Genomic DNA, 24,829 nt, shown 5'->3' with positions numbered 1-24,829 from the left:
TCAAAATGACATCCTGTTCACACTGCTAACGTACTGGAAAAACAAACGTGTCTGGGGCCAGTTGCCATCATTTGGGAAGTGGCAAATTATAGGTTTTACCTAACTTTCCAGAACAAAAATAGCTCCCCATCATGGAGGTTCTGTTTCTTATTCACACCAGAAGCCTGCTTATGAAAGAATGTACTTGGAACAGCATTATTTGATGTTGTCTTCCATCTATTATGATGCAGTAACAGCCTTATACACAGGAGAAAGCCTGGCATAATGGCAAATGGTTCTCTAAGCATTATGGAGATCATTACACAGGAAAACCTGTTTTAAAGGGATTTCATTGGCATTGTACATGGAGAACTCCTAGTGTGAAAAGTCCATCCAAAGAAGCAGATGTACAACCAGTCTCAAACTTAGATCCTTAGAAAGTTGCCCGAGTATTGAAAGGGATAGGGTTAGGATTAATCCTAAATTCAGGGGCAGGACTTGAACCCAGGTCTTCCCAATTCCAAGGCCAGCATTCTACCCACTACACCAAGCTGCCTCTCATAATAATAAATTAATGTCAATACCAATGATAATAGCTTTAAGGCTTAGCAAGAACATACAAACATCATGCCTTGAGAGCTTCACAGCAACTCCATGAGGTAGATGGTCCACGTATTGTCATCATCCCTGTATTACAGATGAGGAAACGGAGCCCCAGATGCATTAAATGTCCTGCCACAGCTACCAGGTGTTAGGGACAGCATTTAAACCCAGGTTGTCTTGATTCCTGCTTCAGAACAAAAACATTCATATTGGTTCTTGTGACTTCGACAGAGTGACAGAAGGAAGGGGTTGCCTTCCCACAAATACACACGAAGGGGTGATGTTATTCATCCCAAGTCATGGTCAACATGTTTGCCTAGAGTCATCTGAATTATATTTGAATATCACTTCTCCAATGCCTGATTAGCAACTGCCTGAGTAAGCAAATTTCAATGTTAGACTTAAGAATTAGGAGAAAACAGCCTCAAGTAAAAGATGGTACCTTGAAAAATAAAATGGAATACATTTCTACTGTTACTATAATTTGAACTCAGTTTAGAGAAAGTTGGCTTGCAATTTTTTTTTCTCCTCTTAATCGGCTGTCTGAACATGAAACTATATTTTCCGAAACTAATTAGAATTTCTCCCTAATTAATATTCGAGACCCAAATATGTTATCTTTGCAGTGCGATACGTTTATTTTTTTTAAGTCAACCATGAAGGTAATTATACTCTTGCCTTCTTAAAAGTAGGTACATTTTTATTCATTCTGCACATATCTCCATTTCCCTTTCAGGCGATGGTCGAAGAGGCCCTCACCAGAGCAGAATCCTTCTCAGCTATGTACACGCCATTTGCAACAAAAGTAAGGGCCGACAAAATCGAGAAAGTGAAGGAGGTTTTCACAAAAATGCACCCTGCGTATGTAGAGTATATGTACACAGGTAACAACCAACAAGTTATATTTATGGTTTTATTTAACTCAGTTTCTATTTATAGCTATATCTACCTAAATGTGTAGTTTATATTTAAATATAAAATAAGAACAAGGCCTCATATGTAGTGGCTAGAGAGCCAGTCTCAGAATTGGAAGACCTGGGTTCAGATCCTAACTGACACACACCTTACTGTGTGCCCTTCAGTGCCCCCATCAATCCTCTGAGAATATAAGTTACGAGGCAGGTGCCCATCTGTATTGGTAAATGAAGTTTCCTCCCTGGGAGTTCCCTACATGAATATAATCAAAGGTCTGGACAAAATAAATATACTATGTCATTATCATTATTATTTTGAATTTAAGAAATGAAGGCCAGAAAAGATAACTGGTTTAAATCCACTTAGTATATAAAAAGTTTCCTTTTTCTCTTTTTTAGGGGAGGAGTGTCTCAGGCAGACATCTCTCATAAAAGGGAGGGGAGTAGTGAAAAGAGAAATGAGAAGAGGTCCAAAACACACTTTGCATTGGGTCGACCTGGGTGCCAAGCTAACAGGTATCAGAACTGGTACCTGGTTCTGGATGTCTGTATTTGGGGTGTGAAAGTAGAAACTGTGAAATCTAAAATAGAACACGTTAAACTAAGGGACCTCCATGATGCACAAAAAGCCCATCCCCAGCACCCTTAGGTTCATGGTGCTATGTTCTTCTAGTCTGCCTGTCCAGTTTCTCTCTGGGCTTTTTTCTATCATTCTTTCTTAGTTTCCGCTTTGCCTTTCTCTCCACACTCGCTAATGTTCTCAAGAGAACTGTGTTGGATGGTTGGACTTCAAATAGGGTTCCAGGAGACCCCAGGATAACTGAGAGGATGGTGCCAAGTTCTTTACCGTCATGCCTTTGAAGGAAGACTCATGAAATCCTAGAATGTGTGCTTGCGTTGGAGTCACTGGGGCTGGATTTGAATCCCAGCTCGATGACTTGCTGTCACACCTCTGTGACTCTGGTCAAGTTGTGTCCCCTCTCAGGCCTCTATCCACTATATCACCTTGATGAAATCCTATCGTCCTTGAAGAAGCAGGAGTGAGTGTTATCGACCAGCCGATGCCCTAAGGTCACAGCTCTATAAGGATCACCTGCTGGCACATCCCAACCGCTGCCCTTTAACGGGACCCGCACCTGGACGAAGAGATAGCTCATGTCAGGTGGAAGAAAGGTCGCGGCCAGTTTGTCAAGAAACCTTTCAGAGCCAACTCTTGAGCTATTGAGCATCCTCTGAATAAGGTGCTTAGGGTTCACCACATAAATCCAACCATGATAATGAATCACAAATCTCAGAGGAGCCGCGGGGAGAGTGTCTGTCTGGGGAGGGCAAAGGAGAGTAGAGCCTTGCCACGGGACAGAGGTCTCTAATCTGGTTAACTGCAGACCTAGTTGAGAATAAGTAAAAGACCAGATGACTGGCTCAGATTCCCAATGGTACGAGCCGTGCTAAACCATTAATAGTTTAAGTTTGGGCATTTTATATTTCTTCCAGACTTCACAAGATTGAGAGACAGGCTGGTGATGTGAGAAAGGCATGGGACTTGGAAGTCCAAAGAGCCGAGTTCTAGACCCACTTCTGACAATATTCATCTGGGTGTTCTTGGGCAAGTCACCCCAGATAGAATGTCAGTGCCTTAGGAGTAGAAGGGATTCCTCTTTGTCTTTGTATCACCAGAACCAAGCACAGTGCGTGGAGCATAGTAGGATTTAATAAATGCTTAGCAGTTAGTTAGACAGTACTTAGGCTTAGAGTCAGGAAGACCCGAATCCTGCCTCAGACACTTACTAGCTGTGTGACCCCGGGCAATTCACTGAACCTGTGTTTGCCGCATTGTGAGGGCCACATGAGATAATATCTGTAAAGGGCTTAGCACAGTGCCCGGCACACAGTCCCTGCTTAATAGATGCTTGGTCCCTGTGACTGATTTACCTCTCCACACCCCACTTGTGTCATCTGCAAACTGAGGCAGACGGACTATGTCATGGGTTCTTAATCTTTTTTCTTTTGCCATTGATCTCTTTGCCAGGCCTTTCTTGGGCCATCTGGTGAAGCGGTAGATAGAACTCTGAGCCTGGAGTCAGGAAGACTTGAGTTCAAATGTAGCTTAAACATTTACTACCTGTGTGATTCTGGACAAGTCTCTTGGCCTCAAATGTCCTCCTCTGTAAAATGGGGATCATAACAGCACCTAACTCACAAGGGGGTTGGGGGGGTTAAAAGGGACACCTTTAAGAGCACCTAGCGCAGTGTCTGGCATATTGTAGGTGCTATATAAATGCTTGTTCCCGTAAGATTAGCTAGGAAGCCAATTATGTTGAAAGACAGTTAACAATTTTTTAAACAAGTTCGCGGACCCAAGATAAGCGCCCCCGGGGAAGGCGATTCTCTAACGCCCCTTCCAGCTCTAGGGTTCCGTGAGCCGTGACTTCGGTGGTGTGGATAAGCCCTTCACCAATGCAGACCACGACTCCTCTACACCTCACTGAGCTATCTGGTGAGTCACTGTGGCCAAAATATTGATGACCTTGTGGCTAACATCATGTTATGAGCCTCTCTCAATTTAGTTCTGTGGCAAATACACAGCTCTTCACAGGATCTATGCTCAAAGGCATTCCTGTCTTCTACCAAAGCTTGGAAATCCATGTTTTCTATTCTGACTTTGTGTGTTGTCTGTATGTGGGAAACAGCAAAGCATAGTAGGGAGCTGACCTTTTAGTTAGGAAGACCTGGATTCAAGTCCTGCCTCCGACAGGGGTCCGCATGGGCTGCTGTGTAACCCTGGGGAGGGTCACAATCTCTCTGCGCCCCTGGAAACTCTCTAAGGCAAGCTATATTGCAGCACAGAGCCAAGATGCTCTAGTAAATGCAGAGAGTCTCCTTACTGGAAGCTCCTTTTGCAAATGAAATCATAGCTCAGGTCTCTTAAATTGTTTCCATCCCTATTTGTGTGCGTGCCTTCTCTCCCTCTAAAATGTAAGCTTTTATCATCTTTTTACCGTCTTTTTATCCCCCACACCTCGCATTGGCACAGGGTAGATGCCTCTTTGGCAACAGAGTATTGATACATTCTAGGATTTTCACAGGATGATGGAATCAGAGACCTTAGAAGCCATCAAGTCCACACCCATCTTGCCCATTTTGTAGAGGAGAAACCAGAGGCATCAAGAAAATGTGTCTTAGTCATATCCTTAATAATCTCCAATGTGGGGCTTGATATATATTAATTATCACATTCGATCCTCACAATGACCCTGGGAGGTAGGGGCTATCATCATCCCCATTTTGCAGGTGAGGAAACTGAGGCAGGGGGAGCTCAAATGTTTTGCCTGTAGCCACATAGCTATTGTCAGTGGTAGGATTTGGACCCTGGTCTTCCTGATCCCAAATCCAGTGCCATATGCCATTGGCCTGTAATTTTCAGGCTTCCATTTTTTATTCCTTCAGACATCTTAAAAACACCTAACCTCCTATAATTATCCCACAAAAATACACAGAAACAAACAATCTCCTTCTTCCCCCAGTTTCACTCACACGTGGATGCCTAAAGATGGATATATCTGCATATGAGGTTACATTGCACATGCACACACGCACGTACGCGCGCGCACACACACACACACACACACACACACACATTATTGAAGGAAGGTTTTTGTCCTGGGAAAACACCAGCCACCTCAGTAGCAACCAGAACCAAAAGAAATGGGCTTTAACTACATCAAGGAACAATGGGTAAAGGCAATTACGTCTTCCAACAGGCTTCAGCTGAAGGTCATAGACTCGTCATTCCTGGGGCTCTTGGACAGACAGCCCTGTCCCACACTGACATTTTTGCTGGAGATGTAGTTGCCATCATTAAAACTTGGAGTCTCGCTAATACCATCTACTTTCCCAATGGGGAGCAGATGGGGGCTGGCAGACATGTCAGCATTTCGAAAAACCATGCCCACACCCAGGTCACCTTCTTCAAACCCAGATAGTACTGAGTTCACCACTCACATGACTGGGAAACATGCCCACCTCTCTTCTGGCAAAGGAAGCGGCCGATGGGAGTGGCAGGGAACCGTGCAGAGGTACCCTTGAAGAGGCCCCCCCAGAACACACTAGCATTTCCCAAATGATTATTCACCAACAGCATCCATTGTCAACCATCTAAAAATACATTTTATTGAATATGCCAGCTAAACTTAAGGCTGCATTAAGACTGAGAATTATCTTCCCCTTGCCTGGCAAATAATATATGTCAAATTGGATAACTTATGTAAGGAACTCTTAGCAAACCATAAGCTGCTCTATATTATTATTCCTATTATTATATTACAGTGGAGCCCCTTTAAAATGTCAGTATTGGGTCATGTTTACCATCTGGGTTATCTTAGTTAAATGACTTATAATCTCTAAGTCTTAATTTCCTTCTCTATAGACTGGAGGAATTAGGCTAGCTGATTTCCAAGGTCTCTTCCAGATCTGGATCTAGTATTTTCTGGTCCATCTTTAATGCTTTACAGGCTAAAAGTGTTTACACAATCTATTGTTTGTATTCTGTAATTTTTTTTCTTTCAGGGAGGGTGGGGAACAGAGGACGTGATTAAACCCACAGACATCTGAATTCACGTAAAAGCTCACTGTGTTATCACAGGACTAAACTATATATTGTTTGGGGAGGCATAGTGCTCGTTGTAAAGTAGAACAGCTACTCATTTTTCTTGTTAAAAGAAAAGCTCAGCTTGATTCATGCTGGGTAGTCTGGGTACATCAAATAAATAACAATTTCCTACCACCAGAATTTCTTTCTTTTCACTTATAAAGTTTTTGCCCGGGATTTTATTCATATATTCCAACAAAAAGAATGCAATTCTGCATATTTTTCTACAGGCATGGCTGTATTTTAATAAGAATAAAGTAATCTAATAAGCGTATGCTGACTTTTCTTGATGGAAATATCAAGATTTATTTATAGAATAAGTAAACATTCAGTAATCCTTAGTAATGCTTAATATAGAAAAGTTTTCTGGTTCAGATATCAATTACTCCAGCACTTAGGTGGATGAAATAATACTTTATCTCATCAGTCCAATTTAATTCCCAAGAGTAAATATATACTTCTAGAAAATGAATATATTGTTTTGAAATAGACCTATAAAAGTTGCTTTCCAGTTAAATGGATAGCTTTCAGTCATCATTTACCAGTAAAGATAATACATCTTTATGTTATCTAAATTACAAAATTAGTATTCTTCCCTCTATTTCTTCATTCTAAATGCCAGCTGGAAAAGTATTAGGAATGCTTTATAGCCCAAACAAGGATTCACAAGTTCAAACTCCTCCCTCTTTATAGCCAGCCTCCAAAAGGGGATCTAGCATAAACAGCCTAGAAAGCACTGATGGTATCCCTCCACATCATGGAATAAATGTATTTGAGCAAAATTGTTATAAAGCGAATTAGTATAATGCAGCCCATATCGGTTCCATTCGGACCATTTGTGTGATGTGTACTATTTATACAAAGATTGAGTTCCCAAAGGGGAAAAAATTCCCCAACATTTAGTACTTTGGTAGACATGCGATGTCGTAGGTGTGAGTATTTTCTTTCCACACCTTCTTTGTTAAAATCTCATCCCACATAGTTTTCATCCATTTTTTCTCCTGAGTTATACATAGATGATCTTCCCTACATGCCCTAGGTCTTCCTCTTTTTCTTTTACTCTCTTAAAAACATCAGGGTAGCCCTCTGTCTATCTTTAGCCTTCCTGTTCTCTCTATGCGACTAACAACATTTATTTAACAATGTCCCCTATCATTCCTGATGCCCAAATCACTGTTGGTAGTGTGCCACACCCTACTGATGTCCAACATGTGGCTTGTAAAAACCTAGGCAGTGGGGGAGGGATTTGTAGTTTTCATTCTCCCATGGTTTTTCATCAGCATCAGCGAGAGGATACTGGTGCTCAAGAGATAAACTTTCATGCCAACGAGCACTTTGAAGTCATCAAAAACACTGCCCAGTTTCTGAAACGACCAGCCTGGCCACTTCTTCCTGCCCAGTTCTGGGGCCAGTACCTTATTTATCAGTGATACCCATCCAAAGTCGACTTACCGATGAATTTTTGGGCTGCTCATCCAGCTATACATCATAGTCTGAGCAATGTGTGTTTTTCATCCACTTTGTTTAACCATTGTGGATGAAGAGAAGAGGAAAGGAACAAGCAAGTATTTTTTAAATGCCTGATACGCACCAGGCACCATGCTAAGCCCTTTACAAATACATCCCAGTTGATTAGCCCAAAATTTTTATACTTGTAGCAACAAATCCAACCTTATTAGAAAAATGTAACATTTAAAAATACCAATTTAATCAAACTTTTGAATATATTAGTTTCAATGCACTTAGAGGTATTGCTGATGATATCAGACTCTACCTCTTCATCAGTTTGCAAACATGTGATCCTGTCATGGTCCTGTGTCTAATTCTATTTGTGTACACATTAGCTATAGAAAACCACTGACTGAACCTCATGTCACCAGCGTTAGCCAATAATCAGGTGGGAATTAGCATTAGAACATCACTAAGAAGCATCATGACTTAAAGGTGATTGGTCAGTAAACATATATTAAGCTCCTACTGCATGCCAAGCACTAGGGAGGGAAGGAAGACAGAAGAAGGCAAAAGACAGTCCTTGCTCTCATGGAGTTCAATCTAATGGGGAAGACAAAAGGCAAGCAAAGATGTCCAATCAAGAACACAGGATAAATTGGAGCTAATCAACAGAGGAAGGGAATTAGAATTAAGGGGAATCAGAAAAGGGTTCCTGTGGAAGGTGGGACTTTAGCTGAGTAGGGAACACCAGGCATGAGGGATAGGCAAGGAAAATGCCCAGAGGGAGGAGACGGAGCGTCCAGTTCAAATAACAAGGAGGCCAATGTCAAAAGTGTTAGGAGGTCTGGAAAGGTAGGAAGGGGCCGTGTACTGGAGGGCTTTAAAAGCCCAGCAGAGACTTAACCCCTTCCTGCCAATGAAATGTGTTAATCAGCTACGCCAAAGCCTCGGCAACCATCAAGGCTTATGGAATCCATGAGGATTTTAAATAAAATTTAATTGAATTAAATAAATTAATTCAATAAGTAATAAATAAGTTATGTTAATTAAACTATAAATAATTATGTGAATATCGTATATAGATGAATGTAATCAATAGTTTTTATTTAATACACTTATTAAATAAGTTTATTAGATAAATTTAATTAAATCACCTGTGTGCATTAATTGTATGAGTTATTTCCCCATCCAGTTTTCTTGCAAGTGTTGAGAGAGAGAATTAAATTCGTGTAGTCTGGCTCCTACCTTTACAGGATTCTAGAGGTGAAAAGGACCTCCCAGGCCATCCCATCAAACCCCTTCATTTCACTTTTCACAAGATTTGAACTCAAGACCTCTGACTCCAGAGCCAGGGATCTTTCCAGGGCTCCATGCTATAATGTGAATGCTTCGGAAACCGTGAAAGTCAATATAAATTATTGTTATCAATGAATATTACTCCCCTTGTAGGGAAGGTCAGAATCCATTTTTGTTCTGATGGGAATACATCTCTGAAATTATAATGAAGCCAAGGGGAATATTTGCTTTGTTATCTAGCCACTTCCAGGTCTTTACACAGCTTTTTTTTAATCCAAGAACACCTTGAATTGTGGAATTCAAGGTCAAGCAACATGTGTCTTTAAAAGTGAAAACAGATTTCTTATTTATTGGAAAAGGAATGATAACCAGCCAAAGGAAAGTTGCTGCCTCTTTCTTGCTGATGTGAACTTGTGGAGAGCTTCCAAGAAAAGGGGAATTGGCATTTAAAAAGAGAACCGGATAAAACCCGGAAAGAGATAGGAGAAGGACGAAATATTAGCATTAAAATGAGTGAGGTGTAATCAAAGTTCTCTGAAGCTGACCAGAAAAATAGAAGTAATAGAAAGCCTTCATGGTCCCATCTCACCCTTACCCCAAATAACAGAGACCTTTAGAAAAGAAGCTTAACACAAAAGCAAAATGTCAGACCCTTTTGTGGTGGACGAAGGGTGTGGAAATACCAACACCTCAGGAAGATAAAGACTCCCAAGCCTACTGAAGAGTGGCAAAGAGAGTGCTAAGCCAAGAGGCTATTTCAAAAATAACTGTGGGAAACGCTTCCTCTTCCTCTTTTTGAATAAATTCACCATGACTAGTTCATTCCAAATCTCCTGAGAACTTGGAAAGAATATAATGTGTCCCCCTGTGTTTTAAAGTCCTCATCCAAGGAATCCATATTACTTCACTGATTTTCAAAAGCTGAGAGCTCTGCCCTTGGCTCAAAGACTGGTTCTTTCATTTCCTTGCTGTATGACGTTGGGCAGGTGACATCATCTTTCTCAGCCCATTTCCTAAATTATAAAATGGGAGATGGTAGACTAGAAGATCATCAAGGTCCCTTCGTGCTCTCCATTTATGACACTCGGGTCTTTTGATTCATGGCACATACAGAAGAATCCTATGCAAAGGACACACCACGGATTCTGACTCATCTATTGTTATGCACATGATGGTGGGCAAAGCCCCCTCAGGACTTCAGTTTTCTCATCATTTAAATTACACATGTGGATTAAATAATCTACCACCTAAGGGTGCCATAGTGCCCAGAGCTCTGGGCCTGAAGTCAGGAAAACCTGAGTTCAAATGTGGACTCAGACACTTACAAACTCTGTGACCCTGGGCAAGTCACTTAACCCCTGTCTGACTCAGTTACCTCATTTATAGAAATGGAAATTTTAACAGCACCTACCTCTCAGGGTCATCATGAGAATAAAATGAGTAGTAAAATGTAGGAGTAATACACTTTGCCAACCTTAAAACATTATAAAAATGCTGTCTGTTATTATCATTAAATACCATGATCACATGATCCACTAAATCCTATGTTTTCACTTGCTCTCCTACTTTGACCTTGAACTAAGAAAACATGGTTCATAAAATCAAACTTCATCAGCTCCATGTTCTAGCCAATTAAATTAGGCAGGTAGATGCCACAGTGGATAGAGCATTGGGCCTGGAGTCTGGAAGGCCTGAGTTCAAATCCCACCTCAGAAAATACTAGCTTGCGTAACCGTGCTTCAGTTTCCTCATCTGCTAAATGGGGATAATGATAGCGCCTGCTTCACAGAAGTCTTGTAAGCATAGTGTATGTGAAGAGCTTTGCACACTTGAGAACGCTATGTTGTCATTATGAAGAGGCAGCGTGAGACAAAGACAGGAGAGGATTCTGGACTTGGAGGCGGGATATGAATGAGAAGCTCAGCCCTGCCACTCACTGTCTTTCTCACCTTAGGCGAGTCACCCAACCTCTGAGCCTCAGCTTCCTTCACCTCTAAAGTGAGAGTTAGATTACATCATCTTGGAAGTCTCTTCCGGCCCCAAATGTGTGATGCCATGAACTGGTCAATCAGTGAATGTGATCGAGCGCCCACCCTATGGCAGGCACTTGTGCCAAACATTTAAAACTAAAACCATGCCTTCCCTCGAAGATCTTACATTCAAAGAGCAAGTGGTTCTAGAGATACAATTCTGAAAAGGGGCCCATAGGCTTCAGCTAACTGACAGAGGGGTCTACAACACAAAAAAGGGAAGAGCCCCCGCCCTGCTCACACTCCACTGTGCTGTGGAATTGAACTTGGGTTTTCAAAGGCTGTTCAAGGTCGCAGAGAGGTTTCAGATACTGGACCGGTGACCCAGTCTGCTGTCCAGCACCCACCCCAGCTAAGTTTGGAGGGGGTCATCACCAGCTTGGTGATGATGATGATAAAATGTTTGCTCATCAAAACCCCAAAAAACCATCCACCGAGTCATAGAGGGTCTGTGATCTGAGTTAGGATTTAGAGTACCGATAATAACAAAATCACAGAGCCTCGATGTATCCTGTAAATGAGTAATTCAGACCTTACTGTAAGAGTTTAGAACTGGCAGAATTCAAAATCCAATCTGAGACAAAGTGATTGAGAAAAATTCCAAAGAATAGATGGGCTTTAAACTGAGTCTTCATGGTTGGGTAGTATCAGAAGAAGAGGAAGGTAACAACAGAAAACAGCATTGATGGTGGATAACTCCCGCCATCTTGGATCCACTCAAGTTTATGTTTTCTAACCTCAATTGGGCCCAGTCAGGTGACGTGACCTTCCTTCTTTCATCTTTTATTTGGCTTGTAACAATCGTTCCCTTCTCCCCTGGAGCCTCTCAGCATTACCTCCTTTCTGCCTATAATCTTGCCTCTTACAGAAAATTGAGATGATCTGATGCAGATATTGTCCATGAAATTCCCCTAAAATGCCCAGTGCCCTTATCCATGCCCTTCTCCTTCTCTCCTTATTCAAAGAATGAAAAGATCCTCCTTCTTGTCCAAGCTGTTCCCTCCATCTGGACGTTTGATCCTGGATCTTAATCCATCCATCAATCATTACCTACTTCTTCCTTCAGTACTGCAGTGGAGGGGCGATTCTATCAATGTGGGCACTCATTGCGATAGTGCAAATCTCAACTCCACCCATCACATTCAATTTTTACCATATCCTTCCGTAGATCCTCCACAGGGAATCTACCCAGCATGCAAAAGGACTTTCTCTGGTCTTTTTTTATATATTTCAAGAGTATTAGGGTTTTGTTTTTGTTGTTTTATTTAAGTGGCCCCTTCTCAAAAAAAGGCAACTCCAAACTTCACTCTACTTACTGATTGGTTATCCTCCTTAGGTGGCCTGCAGTCAGGAGTCATCTTCCTGAGTTCAAATCTGGGCTCAGACTCTTACTATCTATGTGACTCTGGGCAAGTCACTTAACTCTGTTTGCCTCTGTTTCCTCATCTATAAAATGAACAGCTCCAGTATCTTTGCCAAAAAAACCCAAATGTGAGCCAAATGATGTCACACAACTGAAAATGGCTGAATAACAACAATCTCAAAAGCGGTGATTTCTTCCTGTTGATTTGTTACCCCTTGCTCTCTCCCCCTGGCAAACCCATCATCATCAAACATTTCCTCAGTGATATTCCTTATACTGCTTCATACATCACGGTCATCATTGAAAAGAGGTTGAGGTGTGTTCATCCTCACCTACAACTTTACCTCAAAGGTTGTGGAGTTCTAGATTTTACAATCATACAGCATTTCTGGGAGAATATTCATACCAAAAAAGATGGGTTTTTTTTTTCAGACAGCCCACTCCTAGGTATATATCCCAAAGGTCAAAGACAGAAAGAAAGGTTCCATATCAGATAAGAGATGTACAGCAGTACTTCTTGTGGTGTCAAAGAACTGGGAACAAAGAAGATGGCCATGGTTGGGAAACGGATAAACATGGGGTAGTACATAAAGGTAATGAAAATCTTTCTCAGCCTCTCTTAATTCTAGCACCTTCAGTTTGTTGATTATTTCCTATTTATCCAACATATAGCTTGTTTGGACATATTTGTTTTATGTTGTCTCCCTCATTAGGTTATGAGTCAGGGTCTATATTTTGCCTTTCTTTGTATTCCCAGCACTTAGCACAGTATAATAGGAGCTCAATAAGTGCTTATTTACTAACTGTATTTCTATACTGAAATTTGGGGGGAAAGAGGGATAGAGAAGTGATGCACTGTGGAGTACTTGTGTTCAATCGTCCTTTACCAGGTTCAGTTAAAAGTGGGGTTCATGGAATGTCATTTTCCCTACCCCTTCCTCCAGGATTAGGTATTCTTCATCATATACACCTGTATTGTATTAGTGATTTCCATCCCCTTCCTTATCTTTTCTTTCCCAATAGCGTTCCCTGTCCTTCCCATTTTTGTCTACCCCTAAGTCTATAAAACAGAACAAAACCTCCCATAAGACCACTGTTATTTTTACTTTCTCTGTGACACAGATATTAGAATTCTAAATTAACATTTATTCTTTATTTCTCTGTTAGTACATAAACATTCTATCTCCAGATATTCCTTTCCAATTAAATAAATAAGTACATCTTTATGTCTTTCATTTTCACAATATCTACTCAGTTCTTTCCTTTTCTTCAGGAATCCTCGGAAATCCTCTCGTCCATTAAAGATCCATTTTTTCTTCTTTTGTTTTGCCAGAGAAGTTATTATTGGAACTTCTAAGTCTTTATCTTTTACCTCTCCTTTGTGGGGACAGCTATCTAGTCTTGTGTGATCTTTATAGTGGATCCTTGGTACTTGAACTCTTTCTGTTTGGCTGCTTATAGTATTTTTTTTCATTGACCTGGAAGCTCTAGGTTTTGGTTTTGACATTCCTGGGAGTTGTCATTTTGCAGTTTCTTTCCAGAAACAAAAAATGGACTCTCTATTTTTACTTTGCCTGCTAGTTCTAAGAAGTCTGGGCAGTTTTCGTTATACTTTCTTGAAATCTGGTATCCAGGAATTTTTTTAATGATTTGAGAAAGTCCAGTAAATCTTAGATTATCTCTCCTTGACCTGTGTTCTAAGTCAGTTGTTTTTAATACAACAACTCATAGATTTTCTTAAATTAGTTTTAGTCTTTTGATATTGTTTTAATATTTCTTACTTAATGGTTTCCTTTCTGTTCCATTCTATTTTCAAGGCATTTAGTCTTGAGTGAGATCAGTCACAAAGCTACCATGTTAATTCAGGTGAGATAGGATGAGATTCTGGACTAGCTTGTGACAATATGAGGTTTAAGAAAGATTGTGGAAAGAGAATTGTCAAGACTTAGTAACTAAATTTGGAAGGCAAAGGGGGTGGAAAAGTCAAGTATGAAGAACATCAATCTAATGCTTTGGAGGATGGTATTGCCTTCATCAGAAATACCGCCCTTGGAGAAAGGGCAAGTTTAGAAGAGAAGAGCATAAGCTCCATTTTGGACATGTTGAGCTGAGATTCCCATAGTCCATTGGAGATATCTGGGACTGAGTTCAGAACCTAGGAAGAGATAGAGAGATTTAGAAATCAGATGAACAACCTTGATCATTGAAGCTAGTAAATAGATAAGTAGAAGAGACAAAAAGATCACAAAAGCCAAGGAAAGTCAAAGGCAGGAAGAGCAGTGTAGCAAAGGCTGCAGATTGATCAAGGAGAATGAGCACTGAGACAAGGCCATTGGGTCTGGAATTGAAGAGATTGTTGCCAGCCTTTAAGAGAATCATTTCAAGTATAGTCAACAGGAATTTGTTAAGCACCTACTGTATATCAATCACTGTGCTAAGTTCTGGGGATACAGAGAAAGGCAAAAATACTTCATGCCCTCAAGGAGCTCACGATCTAATATCAGTCAGCTAATAAGCATTAATAAATGTCTACTATGTTCTAGATATTGTGCTAAATGTTGAAAATACCAAAAGATGCAAAAGATAGTTCCTGATCTCAAGGAACTCACAACCAATTAGGGAGGTGAAAAGCAAACAAACAAGCAAACTATATGCAGGAAAAATTGGAAATAATTAACAGATGGAAGGTATAATAGAAATAAGAGGAGTTGAGAAAGACTTCCTGGGGAAGGTGAGGTTTTAGTTGGTACTTGAAGGAAAGAATGAAGCAGAGATGAGGAGGATTCTAGACATCAGGGAGAGGGGGCAGCCAGTGGGGGGGGAAATGCCATAGATCACTCTAATAACTGAATTAGATGGATCAGAGTGAGGAAAAACTTGAGACAGGCAGACCAACTAACCAGAAGAACATTGCAATTGCCCAGATATGAGGTGATGAGGGCATGCCCCAGGGTGGTGATGATATTTGAAAAGAGAAAGGAGTGTTTACAAAAGATATTGCAAAGGCAAACAGATAGGACCTGGCAAAAGAATGGATATAGGTTGGATCTAACACGTTGACAGAGAGTGAAGAGTTGAGGATGACACCTAGGTCTCAAGCCCGGGAAGACGATTGGTTTCTCAAAAGTAATAGGGAAGTGAGGAAGAAGGGAGCATTTGGAGGGAAAACTGAGTTCAGTTTTGGAAATCTTGAGTTTGAGACTTATAGAATGGTGATATAGGAAGTCGGATGTCAAGGTATTGAGAAGTCAGCGGATAGTGAGGGCAGCAAAATGAGACAACGAATTGAAGGTCCTTTTGAAGCTGACTTGAAGCTCAGATCCATAAATCACCTGCACAGAGGTGATTATTGAAGCAACAGGGATGGATGAGGATAACCAAGGGTGGTGGGGAGGAGACAGAGCCTTGGAGAAAGGTCATATTTAGGGACCATCCAAGGATACAGAGAAAGAATTGTCAGTGAAATCGGAAACCAAGAGATCATATCACGGAAGACAAGGAGAGAAGGAAAATTGGCCAACAGGGTCAAGCATGCAGATGACCTAAGGGGCACAAGGACCAAACAATGTAGGGACAGAAGATAAGATGGCAAAAGCCAGCTCTGGCCTTTTCATGATTCCTGGTATTAGAAAACAGGTAGCCTTTTATTACTCGGAGTCAGAAACCTTTCACATGGGATAGAAAACATTTTAAATGATTATGCTTTTCTGCAGAGTTTTTAATCTGCGTACTGTTTCTTCATTATTATCTTAAAGCATCAACTTCCCTAATGGTAAAAATGCAAAACTATTTTATCCTGAGAGCTACAGGATGATTTTTTTTCAAAACTTAGAAAATGGACCTTTCAAAATTAACCCAGGTAGGTTCATCTAAACATTTCAGATTCTGACAATTGTAAAAGAATTCCACTATTATATTTCATTCTCCTTCTTGCCTTCCCCCTACCTCTCCTCATTTTGTTTTTAAGTGGCAAAGGAGAAAAAGATCTCTTCTAAATCAATTCTGATTTCTGACCCAGGAGCAGGATGGTCCATTTCACTTTAAAACCAGAGGCACAAGTGCGCCTCGGACTCAGGTAGAAGTTTATGAGCCCAAAACTGAGAACAATTAGCACTTAAATTAACATGACATTAGAAACTCAACAGCTGGGAAACATTTCGTCATTTCTTGCAGTGGACCCCCTGCTGTACCAAATCTTCAGACAAAGGCAATTTACTATGTGGGCAAATGGCAAGAGCAATAACATTGAGAGGGAGAAGAGTCAGCGATGTGTGGATGTACGGCTTCTCACCTCCTTAAATTCAGCAGGAGCCCATAATCAAATGGACCCCACTGGATGAAGTGCAGGATCGAAAAGGATGTGAAATGCTTATTACTCTTACACGAGTACCTTTTATCACAAACCAATTACGAGGTTGATGTTCATTTGTGTCAGCCACCATGGACAGCGCCAAGGAAAGGATCCTCTCACTCTTCTCCATGCAAGCAGAGTTGGAGACTCCAATTCACAGCACCACAGAATCATAGATTCCCAGAGTTGAGAAGGGAGAGATCTCAATGGCCACCAAATCCATTTTATACCTGAAAAAATGGATACATACATATATGTGTATATGTGTGTATGTATATGTGTCAATATGTGTATGTATATACGCACACACACACATTTATATTTATACAATTCCCAGCAAATGGACAATCCAGCCTGTTAAAAGACCTCTAGCAAGGAGGAAGCAGCTATGTTTTGAGGCAGCCCCTTTTACTTTGGGATGCTTCTGATTATGAGAAAAATATCCCTGAAATCAAACTGAAATGTGTCTCTTTGCCTCTTCTACACACTGCTCTGACTCTGCTTTCTGAGGCCAAGAAGAACAAGTCTAAGCCATCTTTGATGGATGGCGCATCAACAGCCATGAATCAAGGGCTTCCATGTGCCAGTTACAGCGCTGAAGATAGGAAAATAAGGAATGAAACAATCCCTCCTCACCAAGACTTTGCACTTGAGGTCTTCTTCATCCTGTGTGCTGTCCTTTGGATGACCTCCAGTTAACACTGCCCTTTGTAAAATGTGAAGCCCAGAACTAAACAAAATATCCAGATGGGATGATCTGACAAGGACAAAACCCAGAAGGATTATCAATTATCACCTCCTGCTTCCAGGATGTTGCACCCCTCCTTAATGATGCCTAAGACTGAGGTAATTCTCTAGGCCTCCATGTCACAGACCACTGACCAATGTGGAGCTACAGTCCACTAAAGCTCCTCTTTTTCCAGATGAACTTCCCTCTATACATGGTTAATATGAAAATATGTTTTTTCATGACTTCACATATATAATTAATATCATGTTGCTTATCTTCTCAATAGGTGAGAAAGAGAGAGAATTTGGAATTCAAAATGTTTAAAAATGAATGTTAACAATAAATTTTAAAATTTAAAATAAAATTTAAAATTTAAAATAAATAAAATTTAAAAAATAAATTGCTCTCCAACCCTGTTTCCCAAAAAAGTTTCACTTTTCAACCAGAGTACAATACTTTATCTTTATCCCTATTAAATTCCATCCTGTGAGATTCAGCATATCGCATTAATTCTTAATCCAGACTCAGTAATCAATCAACCAATAAGCATTTATTATGCTCCTACTATGCCTCAGGACATTGCTAAGGACTGAGGAGACAAAGAAATATATGGGAGGGAGACATGCCCTCAAGGATCTTCCACGCTATCAAGGAGACAACAGATGGGAAAAAATATTTACAAAATACATACTGAGTATATATGAAGTCAGTTCCAGCCTGTTTATTAAGCACCTGCTGTGTGCCATGCACTAGAGATACAAAGAAAGGCAAAAAACCTCAAGCCTTCAAGGATTTCACAATACGATGGAGGAATTACAAAGTAATGAGGGAGGGGGAGGCAAGAGTAGATGGTGCAAAAGCACAGGCATGGGAGATGGGAATGTTGAGTATCAGGAACCATGAGAATGCCAGTTTGCCGGGATTGTAACACGTAGGAAGGGGAATTTGTTGTTGTGGCAAAGATACTGGAGTGGTTTGCCATTTCCTTCTCCAACTCATTTTACAGATGAGGAAACTGAGGCAAATAAGGTTAAGTGACTTGCCCAGGGTCACAAACTAGATAGTGTCTGAAGCCAGATTTGAACTCAGGAAGATAAATCTTCCTGCCTCCAGGCCCAGCACTCTATCCACCACACCACCTAGCTGCCCCCTAGGAAGGGGAATAATGTTAAAAAATCTGGAAACACAAGTTGTACTCATATTTTGAAGGGCTTTAAATGCCTAGTAACTTTACATTTCAAACTGGAGGAAATGGTAAGCTATCTGCTCAAACCTGTGCATTGGAGAAGAGAAGGACCCGTGAAGAGGCTACTATAATGGTCCAGGCAAAAAGTAAGGAAGGTCCATACTAGCACAGTGGCCAGGCGAGGAGAGAGAATTGAAGATTAGATATGAGAAATGTTGGGGAAACAGAATCAAGAAGATGTGGCCTCCTCTTTTCCCACCCCAGAGGTCACAGGGAGGTGTGCAAAGGAGTCTGTGCCACAAAGCCAGTGATGGCTGACACGCACATCATGAAGGAGCTAATGATAGCCTGAAGAGAAAGAAAATAGCAAGTTTTGGTCTTTGAGACTGTGGGGTTTCAAACTCAAGCTGCTGCTGGAACAAACTACCTTATTAAGGTTCATGTTGGTGAAGAAGAATGCGCATTTACGAGTGGTCCAAAGTCTCCTTCATGAAAACAAGCTATTGCCTCTATCCAGTTACCAAACCAACAAAGCTGAGAATGATGAACTGGCCTATTTTTAGGGTACTTTTCTGAAGAGTGGCCCTTGGTTCTTTTATATGGACTCATTATATACATTAGGTGGTGTAGAGAAGATTCATCTTTGTGAGTTCAAATCTGGCCTACTAGCTATGTGACCCTGGGCAGGTCTCTTAACCCTGTTTGCCTCAGTTTCCTCATCTGTAAAATGAGATGGAGAAGGAAATGGCAAACCATTCCAGTGTCTTTGACAAGAAAACTCCACATGGGGTCATGAAGAGTCAGACAGGACTGAAATGACTGAATTTGGGACAATAAAAGAAATCTGATCTCTAATAAATAGCTTCCTATCTTATATGTGTCCACAGATTTATTTCATTGCTCATCATTATCCTTAGCATACACAGGAGTATGGGTGTAGAACCCAGGTCAGCTCACCTCCTCTGGACCTCACTTTTTACAGCATGATCCTTTTGTTTTGTAAAGGAGCAGTAACGTTCCTTTGAGGAACCTGCTGGGGGACAAATCTTTACCTTTTGGCTGAGGATGTGGTCAGGAGCTTCACAGATTTTTCAGAGTCAAGGATCTTAGAGATGATCTAATTAGCCCCTTCCTTTTCACGTGAGGAAGCGGAGACCTGGAAAAATGAATCACCTTGTTTATACACAAATAGTAAGAGGCAGAACCAGGAGTCATCTGGCTCAAAATCCAGGCCTTCCATCTGGTGCCATACTTCCCAACTGCCTCTTCGTGTCAGGTAGCTGTGACCTGATCTGTTAATGTGGTGAGTGGGGCATCCTGCAGGGGACCTGGATATCTCCCTGCATTAATTATACCCACCTGTAACTGGTTTCTTTCCAGTCACCCACACTGAAATTTATTTCTGTAACAGAGTAAGGCATTGTGGGCTGTTCTGTATGAAAGACCACTTCACCATCTCTTTCCTGCCTGCAGGAAACCAACAATAATGGGGTAGGTCTGTCCTCCTCTCCTACACCAAGAATTAGCTTTTCCTGAAGGGAGGCAAAGCTGTCTACTGGACCTGATTGGCCCCAGATTTGCTGGCACAGCTCCTTTGCCACTTAAGAGCATAAAAAGTTCTAGTCTAGGCCCCTTGTATTCAGTGGATTTCTGTAAACTATGAAGGCCACCATGTCCTTTTCCATAGTCTATATGGATGACCAGGCTCATTTCTACACAGAGGGAAAAGGAATAGTGGCTTGCATCCAGAGAAGCTGCAGCCTCGTCATACGTCCCCATGATGCTAGGGCAAAGCAAAGCTACTTTTCCAAACTGTTCAATGACTCAGGGGCCTCCCTTTGGCCCAGTACTGAACCCTAAAGTAAGAGAATACTGGCATCAGAGCCAGCTCCAACAGATGGGATGGGGGGAGGGGGGTTGGTGCGTCTCATTGGATGTGCCACGGTGCTGTCGTGCAGTTACAACGCGATGCTCTTTGTGGGCAGAGACCAAGGCACAGATAAAGCAAGGCATGAAATGTCAGCATACCGGCGAATAGCACGGTGCTTTGTGTCACAGATGCTAAAAGCACTTGGGGTCCTTTCCGGATCTAGAATATGTCACTAGATCTCGGCTTGTACGTTGGACGGCACCTGTGACACCGTCCCTGACGCGGCATCAGACCGCCTCTCTGTGGAGCTCCATTTGTGGGTCTTGCTGCCTCACCAGAACGCCCAGTGAGCAAGCTTTTCTTGTGTGAGGGCACGTTTACCATCTGTAACCTCTGCACGCTGATGGACTATAAGCTGTCTGAGGGCAGGAACCATCTCACGTCAGCATTTGTACCCCCGTGCTTGACGCATCTTTATTATTCCTGCTGTTGTCATTGAGTTGTTTCAGTTTTGTCCAACCCCATTGGGATTTTATTGGCAGAGATCCTGGAGGGCTTTGCCACTTCCTTCTCCGGCTCATTTTACAGATGAGGAAACTGAGGCAAACGGGGTCACACAGCTAGTAAGTGTCTGAAGCCAGATTTGAGCTTGGAAAGATGAGTCTTCCTGACTCCAGGCCTGGCGCTCTATTCACCGTGCCACCTAGCTACCCCACTTGGCACATAGTAGTGGCTTAATAAATCCTTATTGATTGATTGATCTCAGGTCTGCCGTCTGGATCCAAAAAATAAGGCCACCTTCCACAATGCAGCCCTTCAGAATTATGAGGCACCGTGGTAACTTGGTGTACAGAGTGCTGGCCTTGGAACCACAGACACCGAAGTCCTCTCTCAGACATGCAGTAGCTCTGTGACCCTGGGCAAGTCACTTAACCTACCTGTCTCATCTATAAAATGGGAAAATAAACATTCCTCCCTAGATTATTACGAGGAGGAAACAGGATACATGTGGAGCATTTTGCAAGCTTGTATGAATGCCTGCTATTTTAACTTAATAATGAAGAGCTCTAGACTTGGAGAAAGAAAAAAAAGATTTGGCCACCGATTGGATATGACAGGTGACAAAGAACGAGACGTGGAGGATGAAGAAGACATGCATAGAACAATTAGAAAGAGTTTTGAGAGGAAGGATCAGGAGTTCTGTTTGAGACATGCTGAGTTTGGGATGGCTCTGGGACATCCAAGTGGAGATGTCCTGGAGGCAGTGGTGATGATTGGAGCTCAGGGAGAGACAAGGGATAGATAGATAGATAGAGCATTTATTAAGGGCTTGCTATGTACCAGACACTGTCATCTGAATAGAACAGATCATTGAACCTATGGAAGCTGAGAAGGTCAAAGAGAGGGAGAGGGAGAGACAGACAGAAATACGTATAAATATGTGTGTCTATGTATATGTTATACATGTTTATATGCGTATTGTTATCTCCCTTGATAGAATTTAAGCTTCTTGATGGCAAAACTTGCATTTTTGCCTTTGTGTCTCCAGAGCTTAGCAAATTGCGGGGTGCATAATGGGTACTTATTGTTTGATTGAAAAGCTTGTTGATGGTGCACCCTCAGACATCTGCGGTCGTTCACAGCAGGAAGCACCAAGTGTCTGGACATTCCTCCTCCTCCCCCAAACACTAATTTGTGCCATCTGGGTGGAGCACGTCCCTGACTCGCATCTCTGCTTCCTTTGATCCCCAACAATACTAGAAATACAAGGACTAGAGACTTGTGATTGGCAAACTGTGTCTGATCTGGAGTAGTGGGGTGCCGGGGATGTCAATTTTGTGGTTGTAATTATTGTATTCTGTAGGCTGTAGTTTTCCATATCCACAGATGGGGGAAGGGACCTAAGGAGTCAATGACTTGTGACCCCAAAATGAGGAAACAATTAGATGCCTCATCATCATCATAACCAACATTTATGTAGCATTTAATATGTGCCAGGCACTGAGCTAGCACTTTTTGCAAATCTTATCTTATTTGGTCCCCACGACAACCTTGTGAGATAGGTGCTGTTATTATCCTCCTTTTAGAAATTGAGGCAGATAGGGATTGTGTGACCTCCCCAGGGTCACACAGCTGGTAAGTGTCTGCAGCCAGATTTGAACTGGGGTCTTCCTGACTCCAGGCCTGGTGCTACCCACTGCACCACCAGTCGCCCAGAGCTATTTTAAACTCAACATGTCCAAACTGAGTTCATTTTTCCCCATAAACCTTCCCCTCTCCTTTTTTTTTAATTTATTTTTTATTTTTAGTTTAAAACACTCAGTTACACAAGTTTTTGAGTTCCAAATTTTCTCCCCCTCCTTCTCGTCCCTCCCAAGACAGCATGTAATCCGATATAGGTTCTACATATACCTTCACGTTAAACTTATTTACACAATAGTCAAGTTGTAAAGAATTATAACCAATGGAATAAACCATGAGAAAAAAGAAACAGAACCAAAAAAGAAAAAGAAAAAAAAGAGAGAGAGAACACATAGTTTGCCTCAATCTGCATTCAGACTCCGTAATTCTTTCTCTGGATGTGGATCGCTTTTTCCATCATGAGTCTTTTGGAGCTGTCTTTGAACCTTGTATTGCTGAGAAAAGCCAAGTCTGTCAAAGTCAGTCACTAAAACCTTCCCCTCTTCTCAACTTCGAAGGTGCTCCCATCCTTCTAGCATCTCAGCTTGATAATCTAGGCATTATCTTGGACTCCTCACCCTCCTTCACCCCACATATCCAATCAGTCGGCAAACATTGCCATTCCTACCTTCATATTTCTCTCATCCTAACCCATCTCTCCATTCAGTTACTACCTTAGTTCAGGTACTTGTCATCCCTGCGTAATTCATTGCAACAATCCCTAATTGGTCTTCCTGCCTCAAGACTCTCCCCACTCTGGTATATTCAACACTGTGGCACCACGTTTTCCTTAGTGCACATCTGACCATGTCACTCCCCTACTAAACCAATGCCAGAGGTTTCCTGGTGCTTCTAGGGGAAAAGATGAACTTCTCTGTTTAGATTTGAAAGCCCTATACCACCTGTTCCCAACCTACCTTTCCAGCTTCACTAGACAGTACTTCCCCTCCCTCCCTCTGCAACCCAGACAAGCTGGCCTTCTCTCTCCAACTCCCATCCTTCTACCTCTGCACTGGCCATGTTCAGAATACACTCCTTCCTTCCTTACAGCCACCTCATTGAGATGCCACTTAGGCACCATCGCCTACGCAAGAGCCTTCCTGATTCCCCCCAAGCACTAGCACCCTCCTTCACAAACTAGCTTGTGTTTAACTACTTAGATGTGTTTGCATTTATTCACTTCATATTTATACCGTATACAACTTAGACGTGTTTGCTGTCTCCCCCATTAGAGTGTAAGCACTCTTCAAGGAAGGATTGGTTCATTCTTTGTCTTGGCATCCTGGGAGCCCAGCAGAGCCTGGCCCATAGTAGGCACTTAATAAACACTTATTGTTTGACTTCCTGATCAAAGAAGCAGGAAGCTCTTAGCCAACCACAAGACACAGATGAAGGAGGAAAAGGCTGAATGTTAAAAGGCAGCCCCCTGAAGATGTTCGAGCAAAGGTGGTCAGATTGTGAGTGGGGAAATATTGGTGGTCAAAATAATATCACAACACCTTAGATATTTAAAGTGCCTTTACTCTGAAGAACCATCAGCAAACTCTTCTGCTTGACGTTAAAGGCCTGCATGTTCTGGATCCACCTTTCCAAATTTATTTCAGATTATTCCCTTTCGTCCTTTATATTCCAGCCAACCTGTTTTAGTTGCTGTTCTACGAACTCGGTATCCCCCTTCCTGCCTCCATGCTTTGGCATAATCTGAGCCCCCTCCCAGGAGTGCACAAGACTCTGCTCTCCTGAGAAGTGATTTAAAGTCCATCATGTTCAGACTCCCAGTCACCTTTCTAGAAACTCTGTATTATTCCCCTTGACAAACCCTATAGTCCAGATCAACTAGACAATCAGTTGTTGCCCAAAACTAGCCTGCCATCTTTTCCTGTCTCTGTGCCTTTGCCCAGGCTGTCTAGTAGGCCCTTTTCTCATCTTTGCCTTGTAGAATCTCCAGCTTCCTTCAAGACCTAGCTCAGATACTACCTTCCATAAAGCCTGGCCTCAGTTCCCCCAATTTTTCATGAGCTTCCCACCCTGAAATTCCTTTACATCTCTTTACCTGTGCACGTGTGTTGCTCCCCAGCAAAACGTTATGGTCCTAGTGGTCATGGACTGCTCTGTTTTTACAACACTTACGTCTGTCAAATTGAGTTGAGTTTAATTGAACTGAATCCCCTGTAGTCTCTCCATGGTCAGAGAACCCTAGGGATGGTCCCTATGGCTCTTGTATAT

General features: G+C 41.8%; 1 protein-coding gene across 1 annotated transcript in view; it reads left to right on the top strand.

Annotated features, from left to right (window-relative positions):
• Window positions 1–24,829, top strand: part of SPATA16 (spermatogenesis associated 16) — a 235,750-nt gene that overhangs the window by 156,494 nt on the left and 54,427 nt on the right. The window contains 1 exon segment of the mRNA XM_036755681.1: window positions 1,319–1,466. Within this exon segment, the coding sequence (XP_036611576.1) occupies window positions 1,319–1,466 (148 nt within the window).

The sequence above is a fragment of the Trichosurus vulpecula genome, chromosome 4 (assembly GCF_011100635.1).
Source record: "Trichosurus vulpecula isolate mTriVul1 chromosome 4, mTriVul1.pri, whole genome shotgun sequence".
NCBI lineage: Eukaryota > Metazoa > Chordata > Mammalia > Diprotodontia > Phalangeridae > Trichosurus > Trichosurus vulpecula.
Note: the sequence above shows the minus strand (reverse complement) of the source record. Positions and strands in the feature narration are given on the sequence as shown.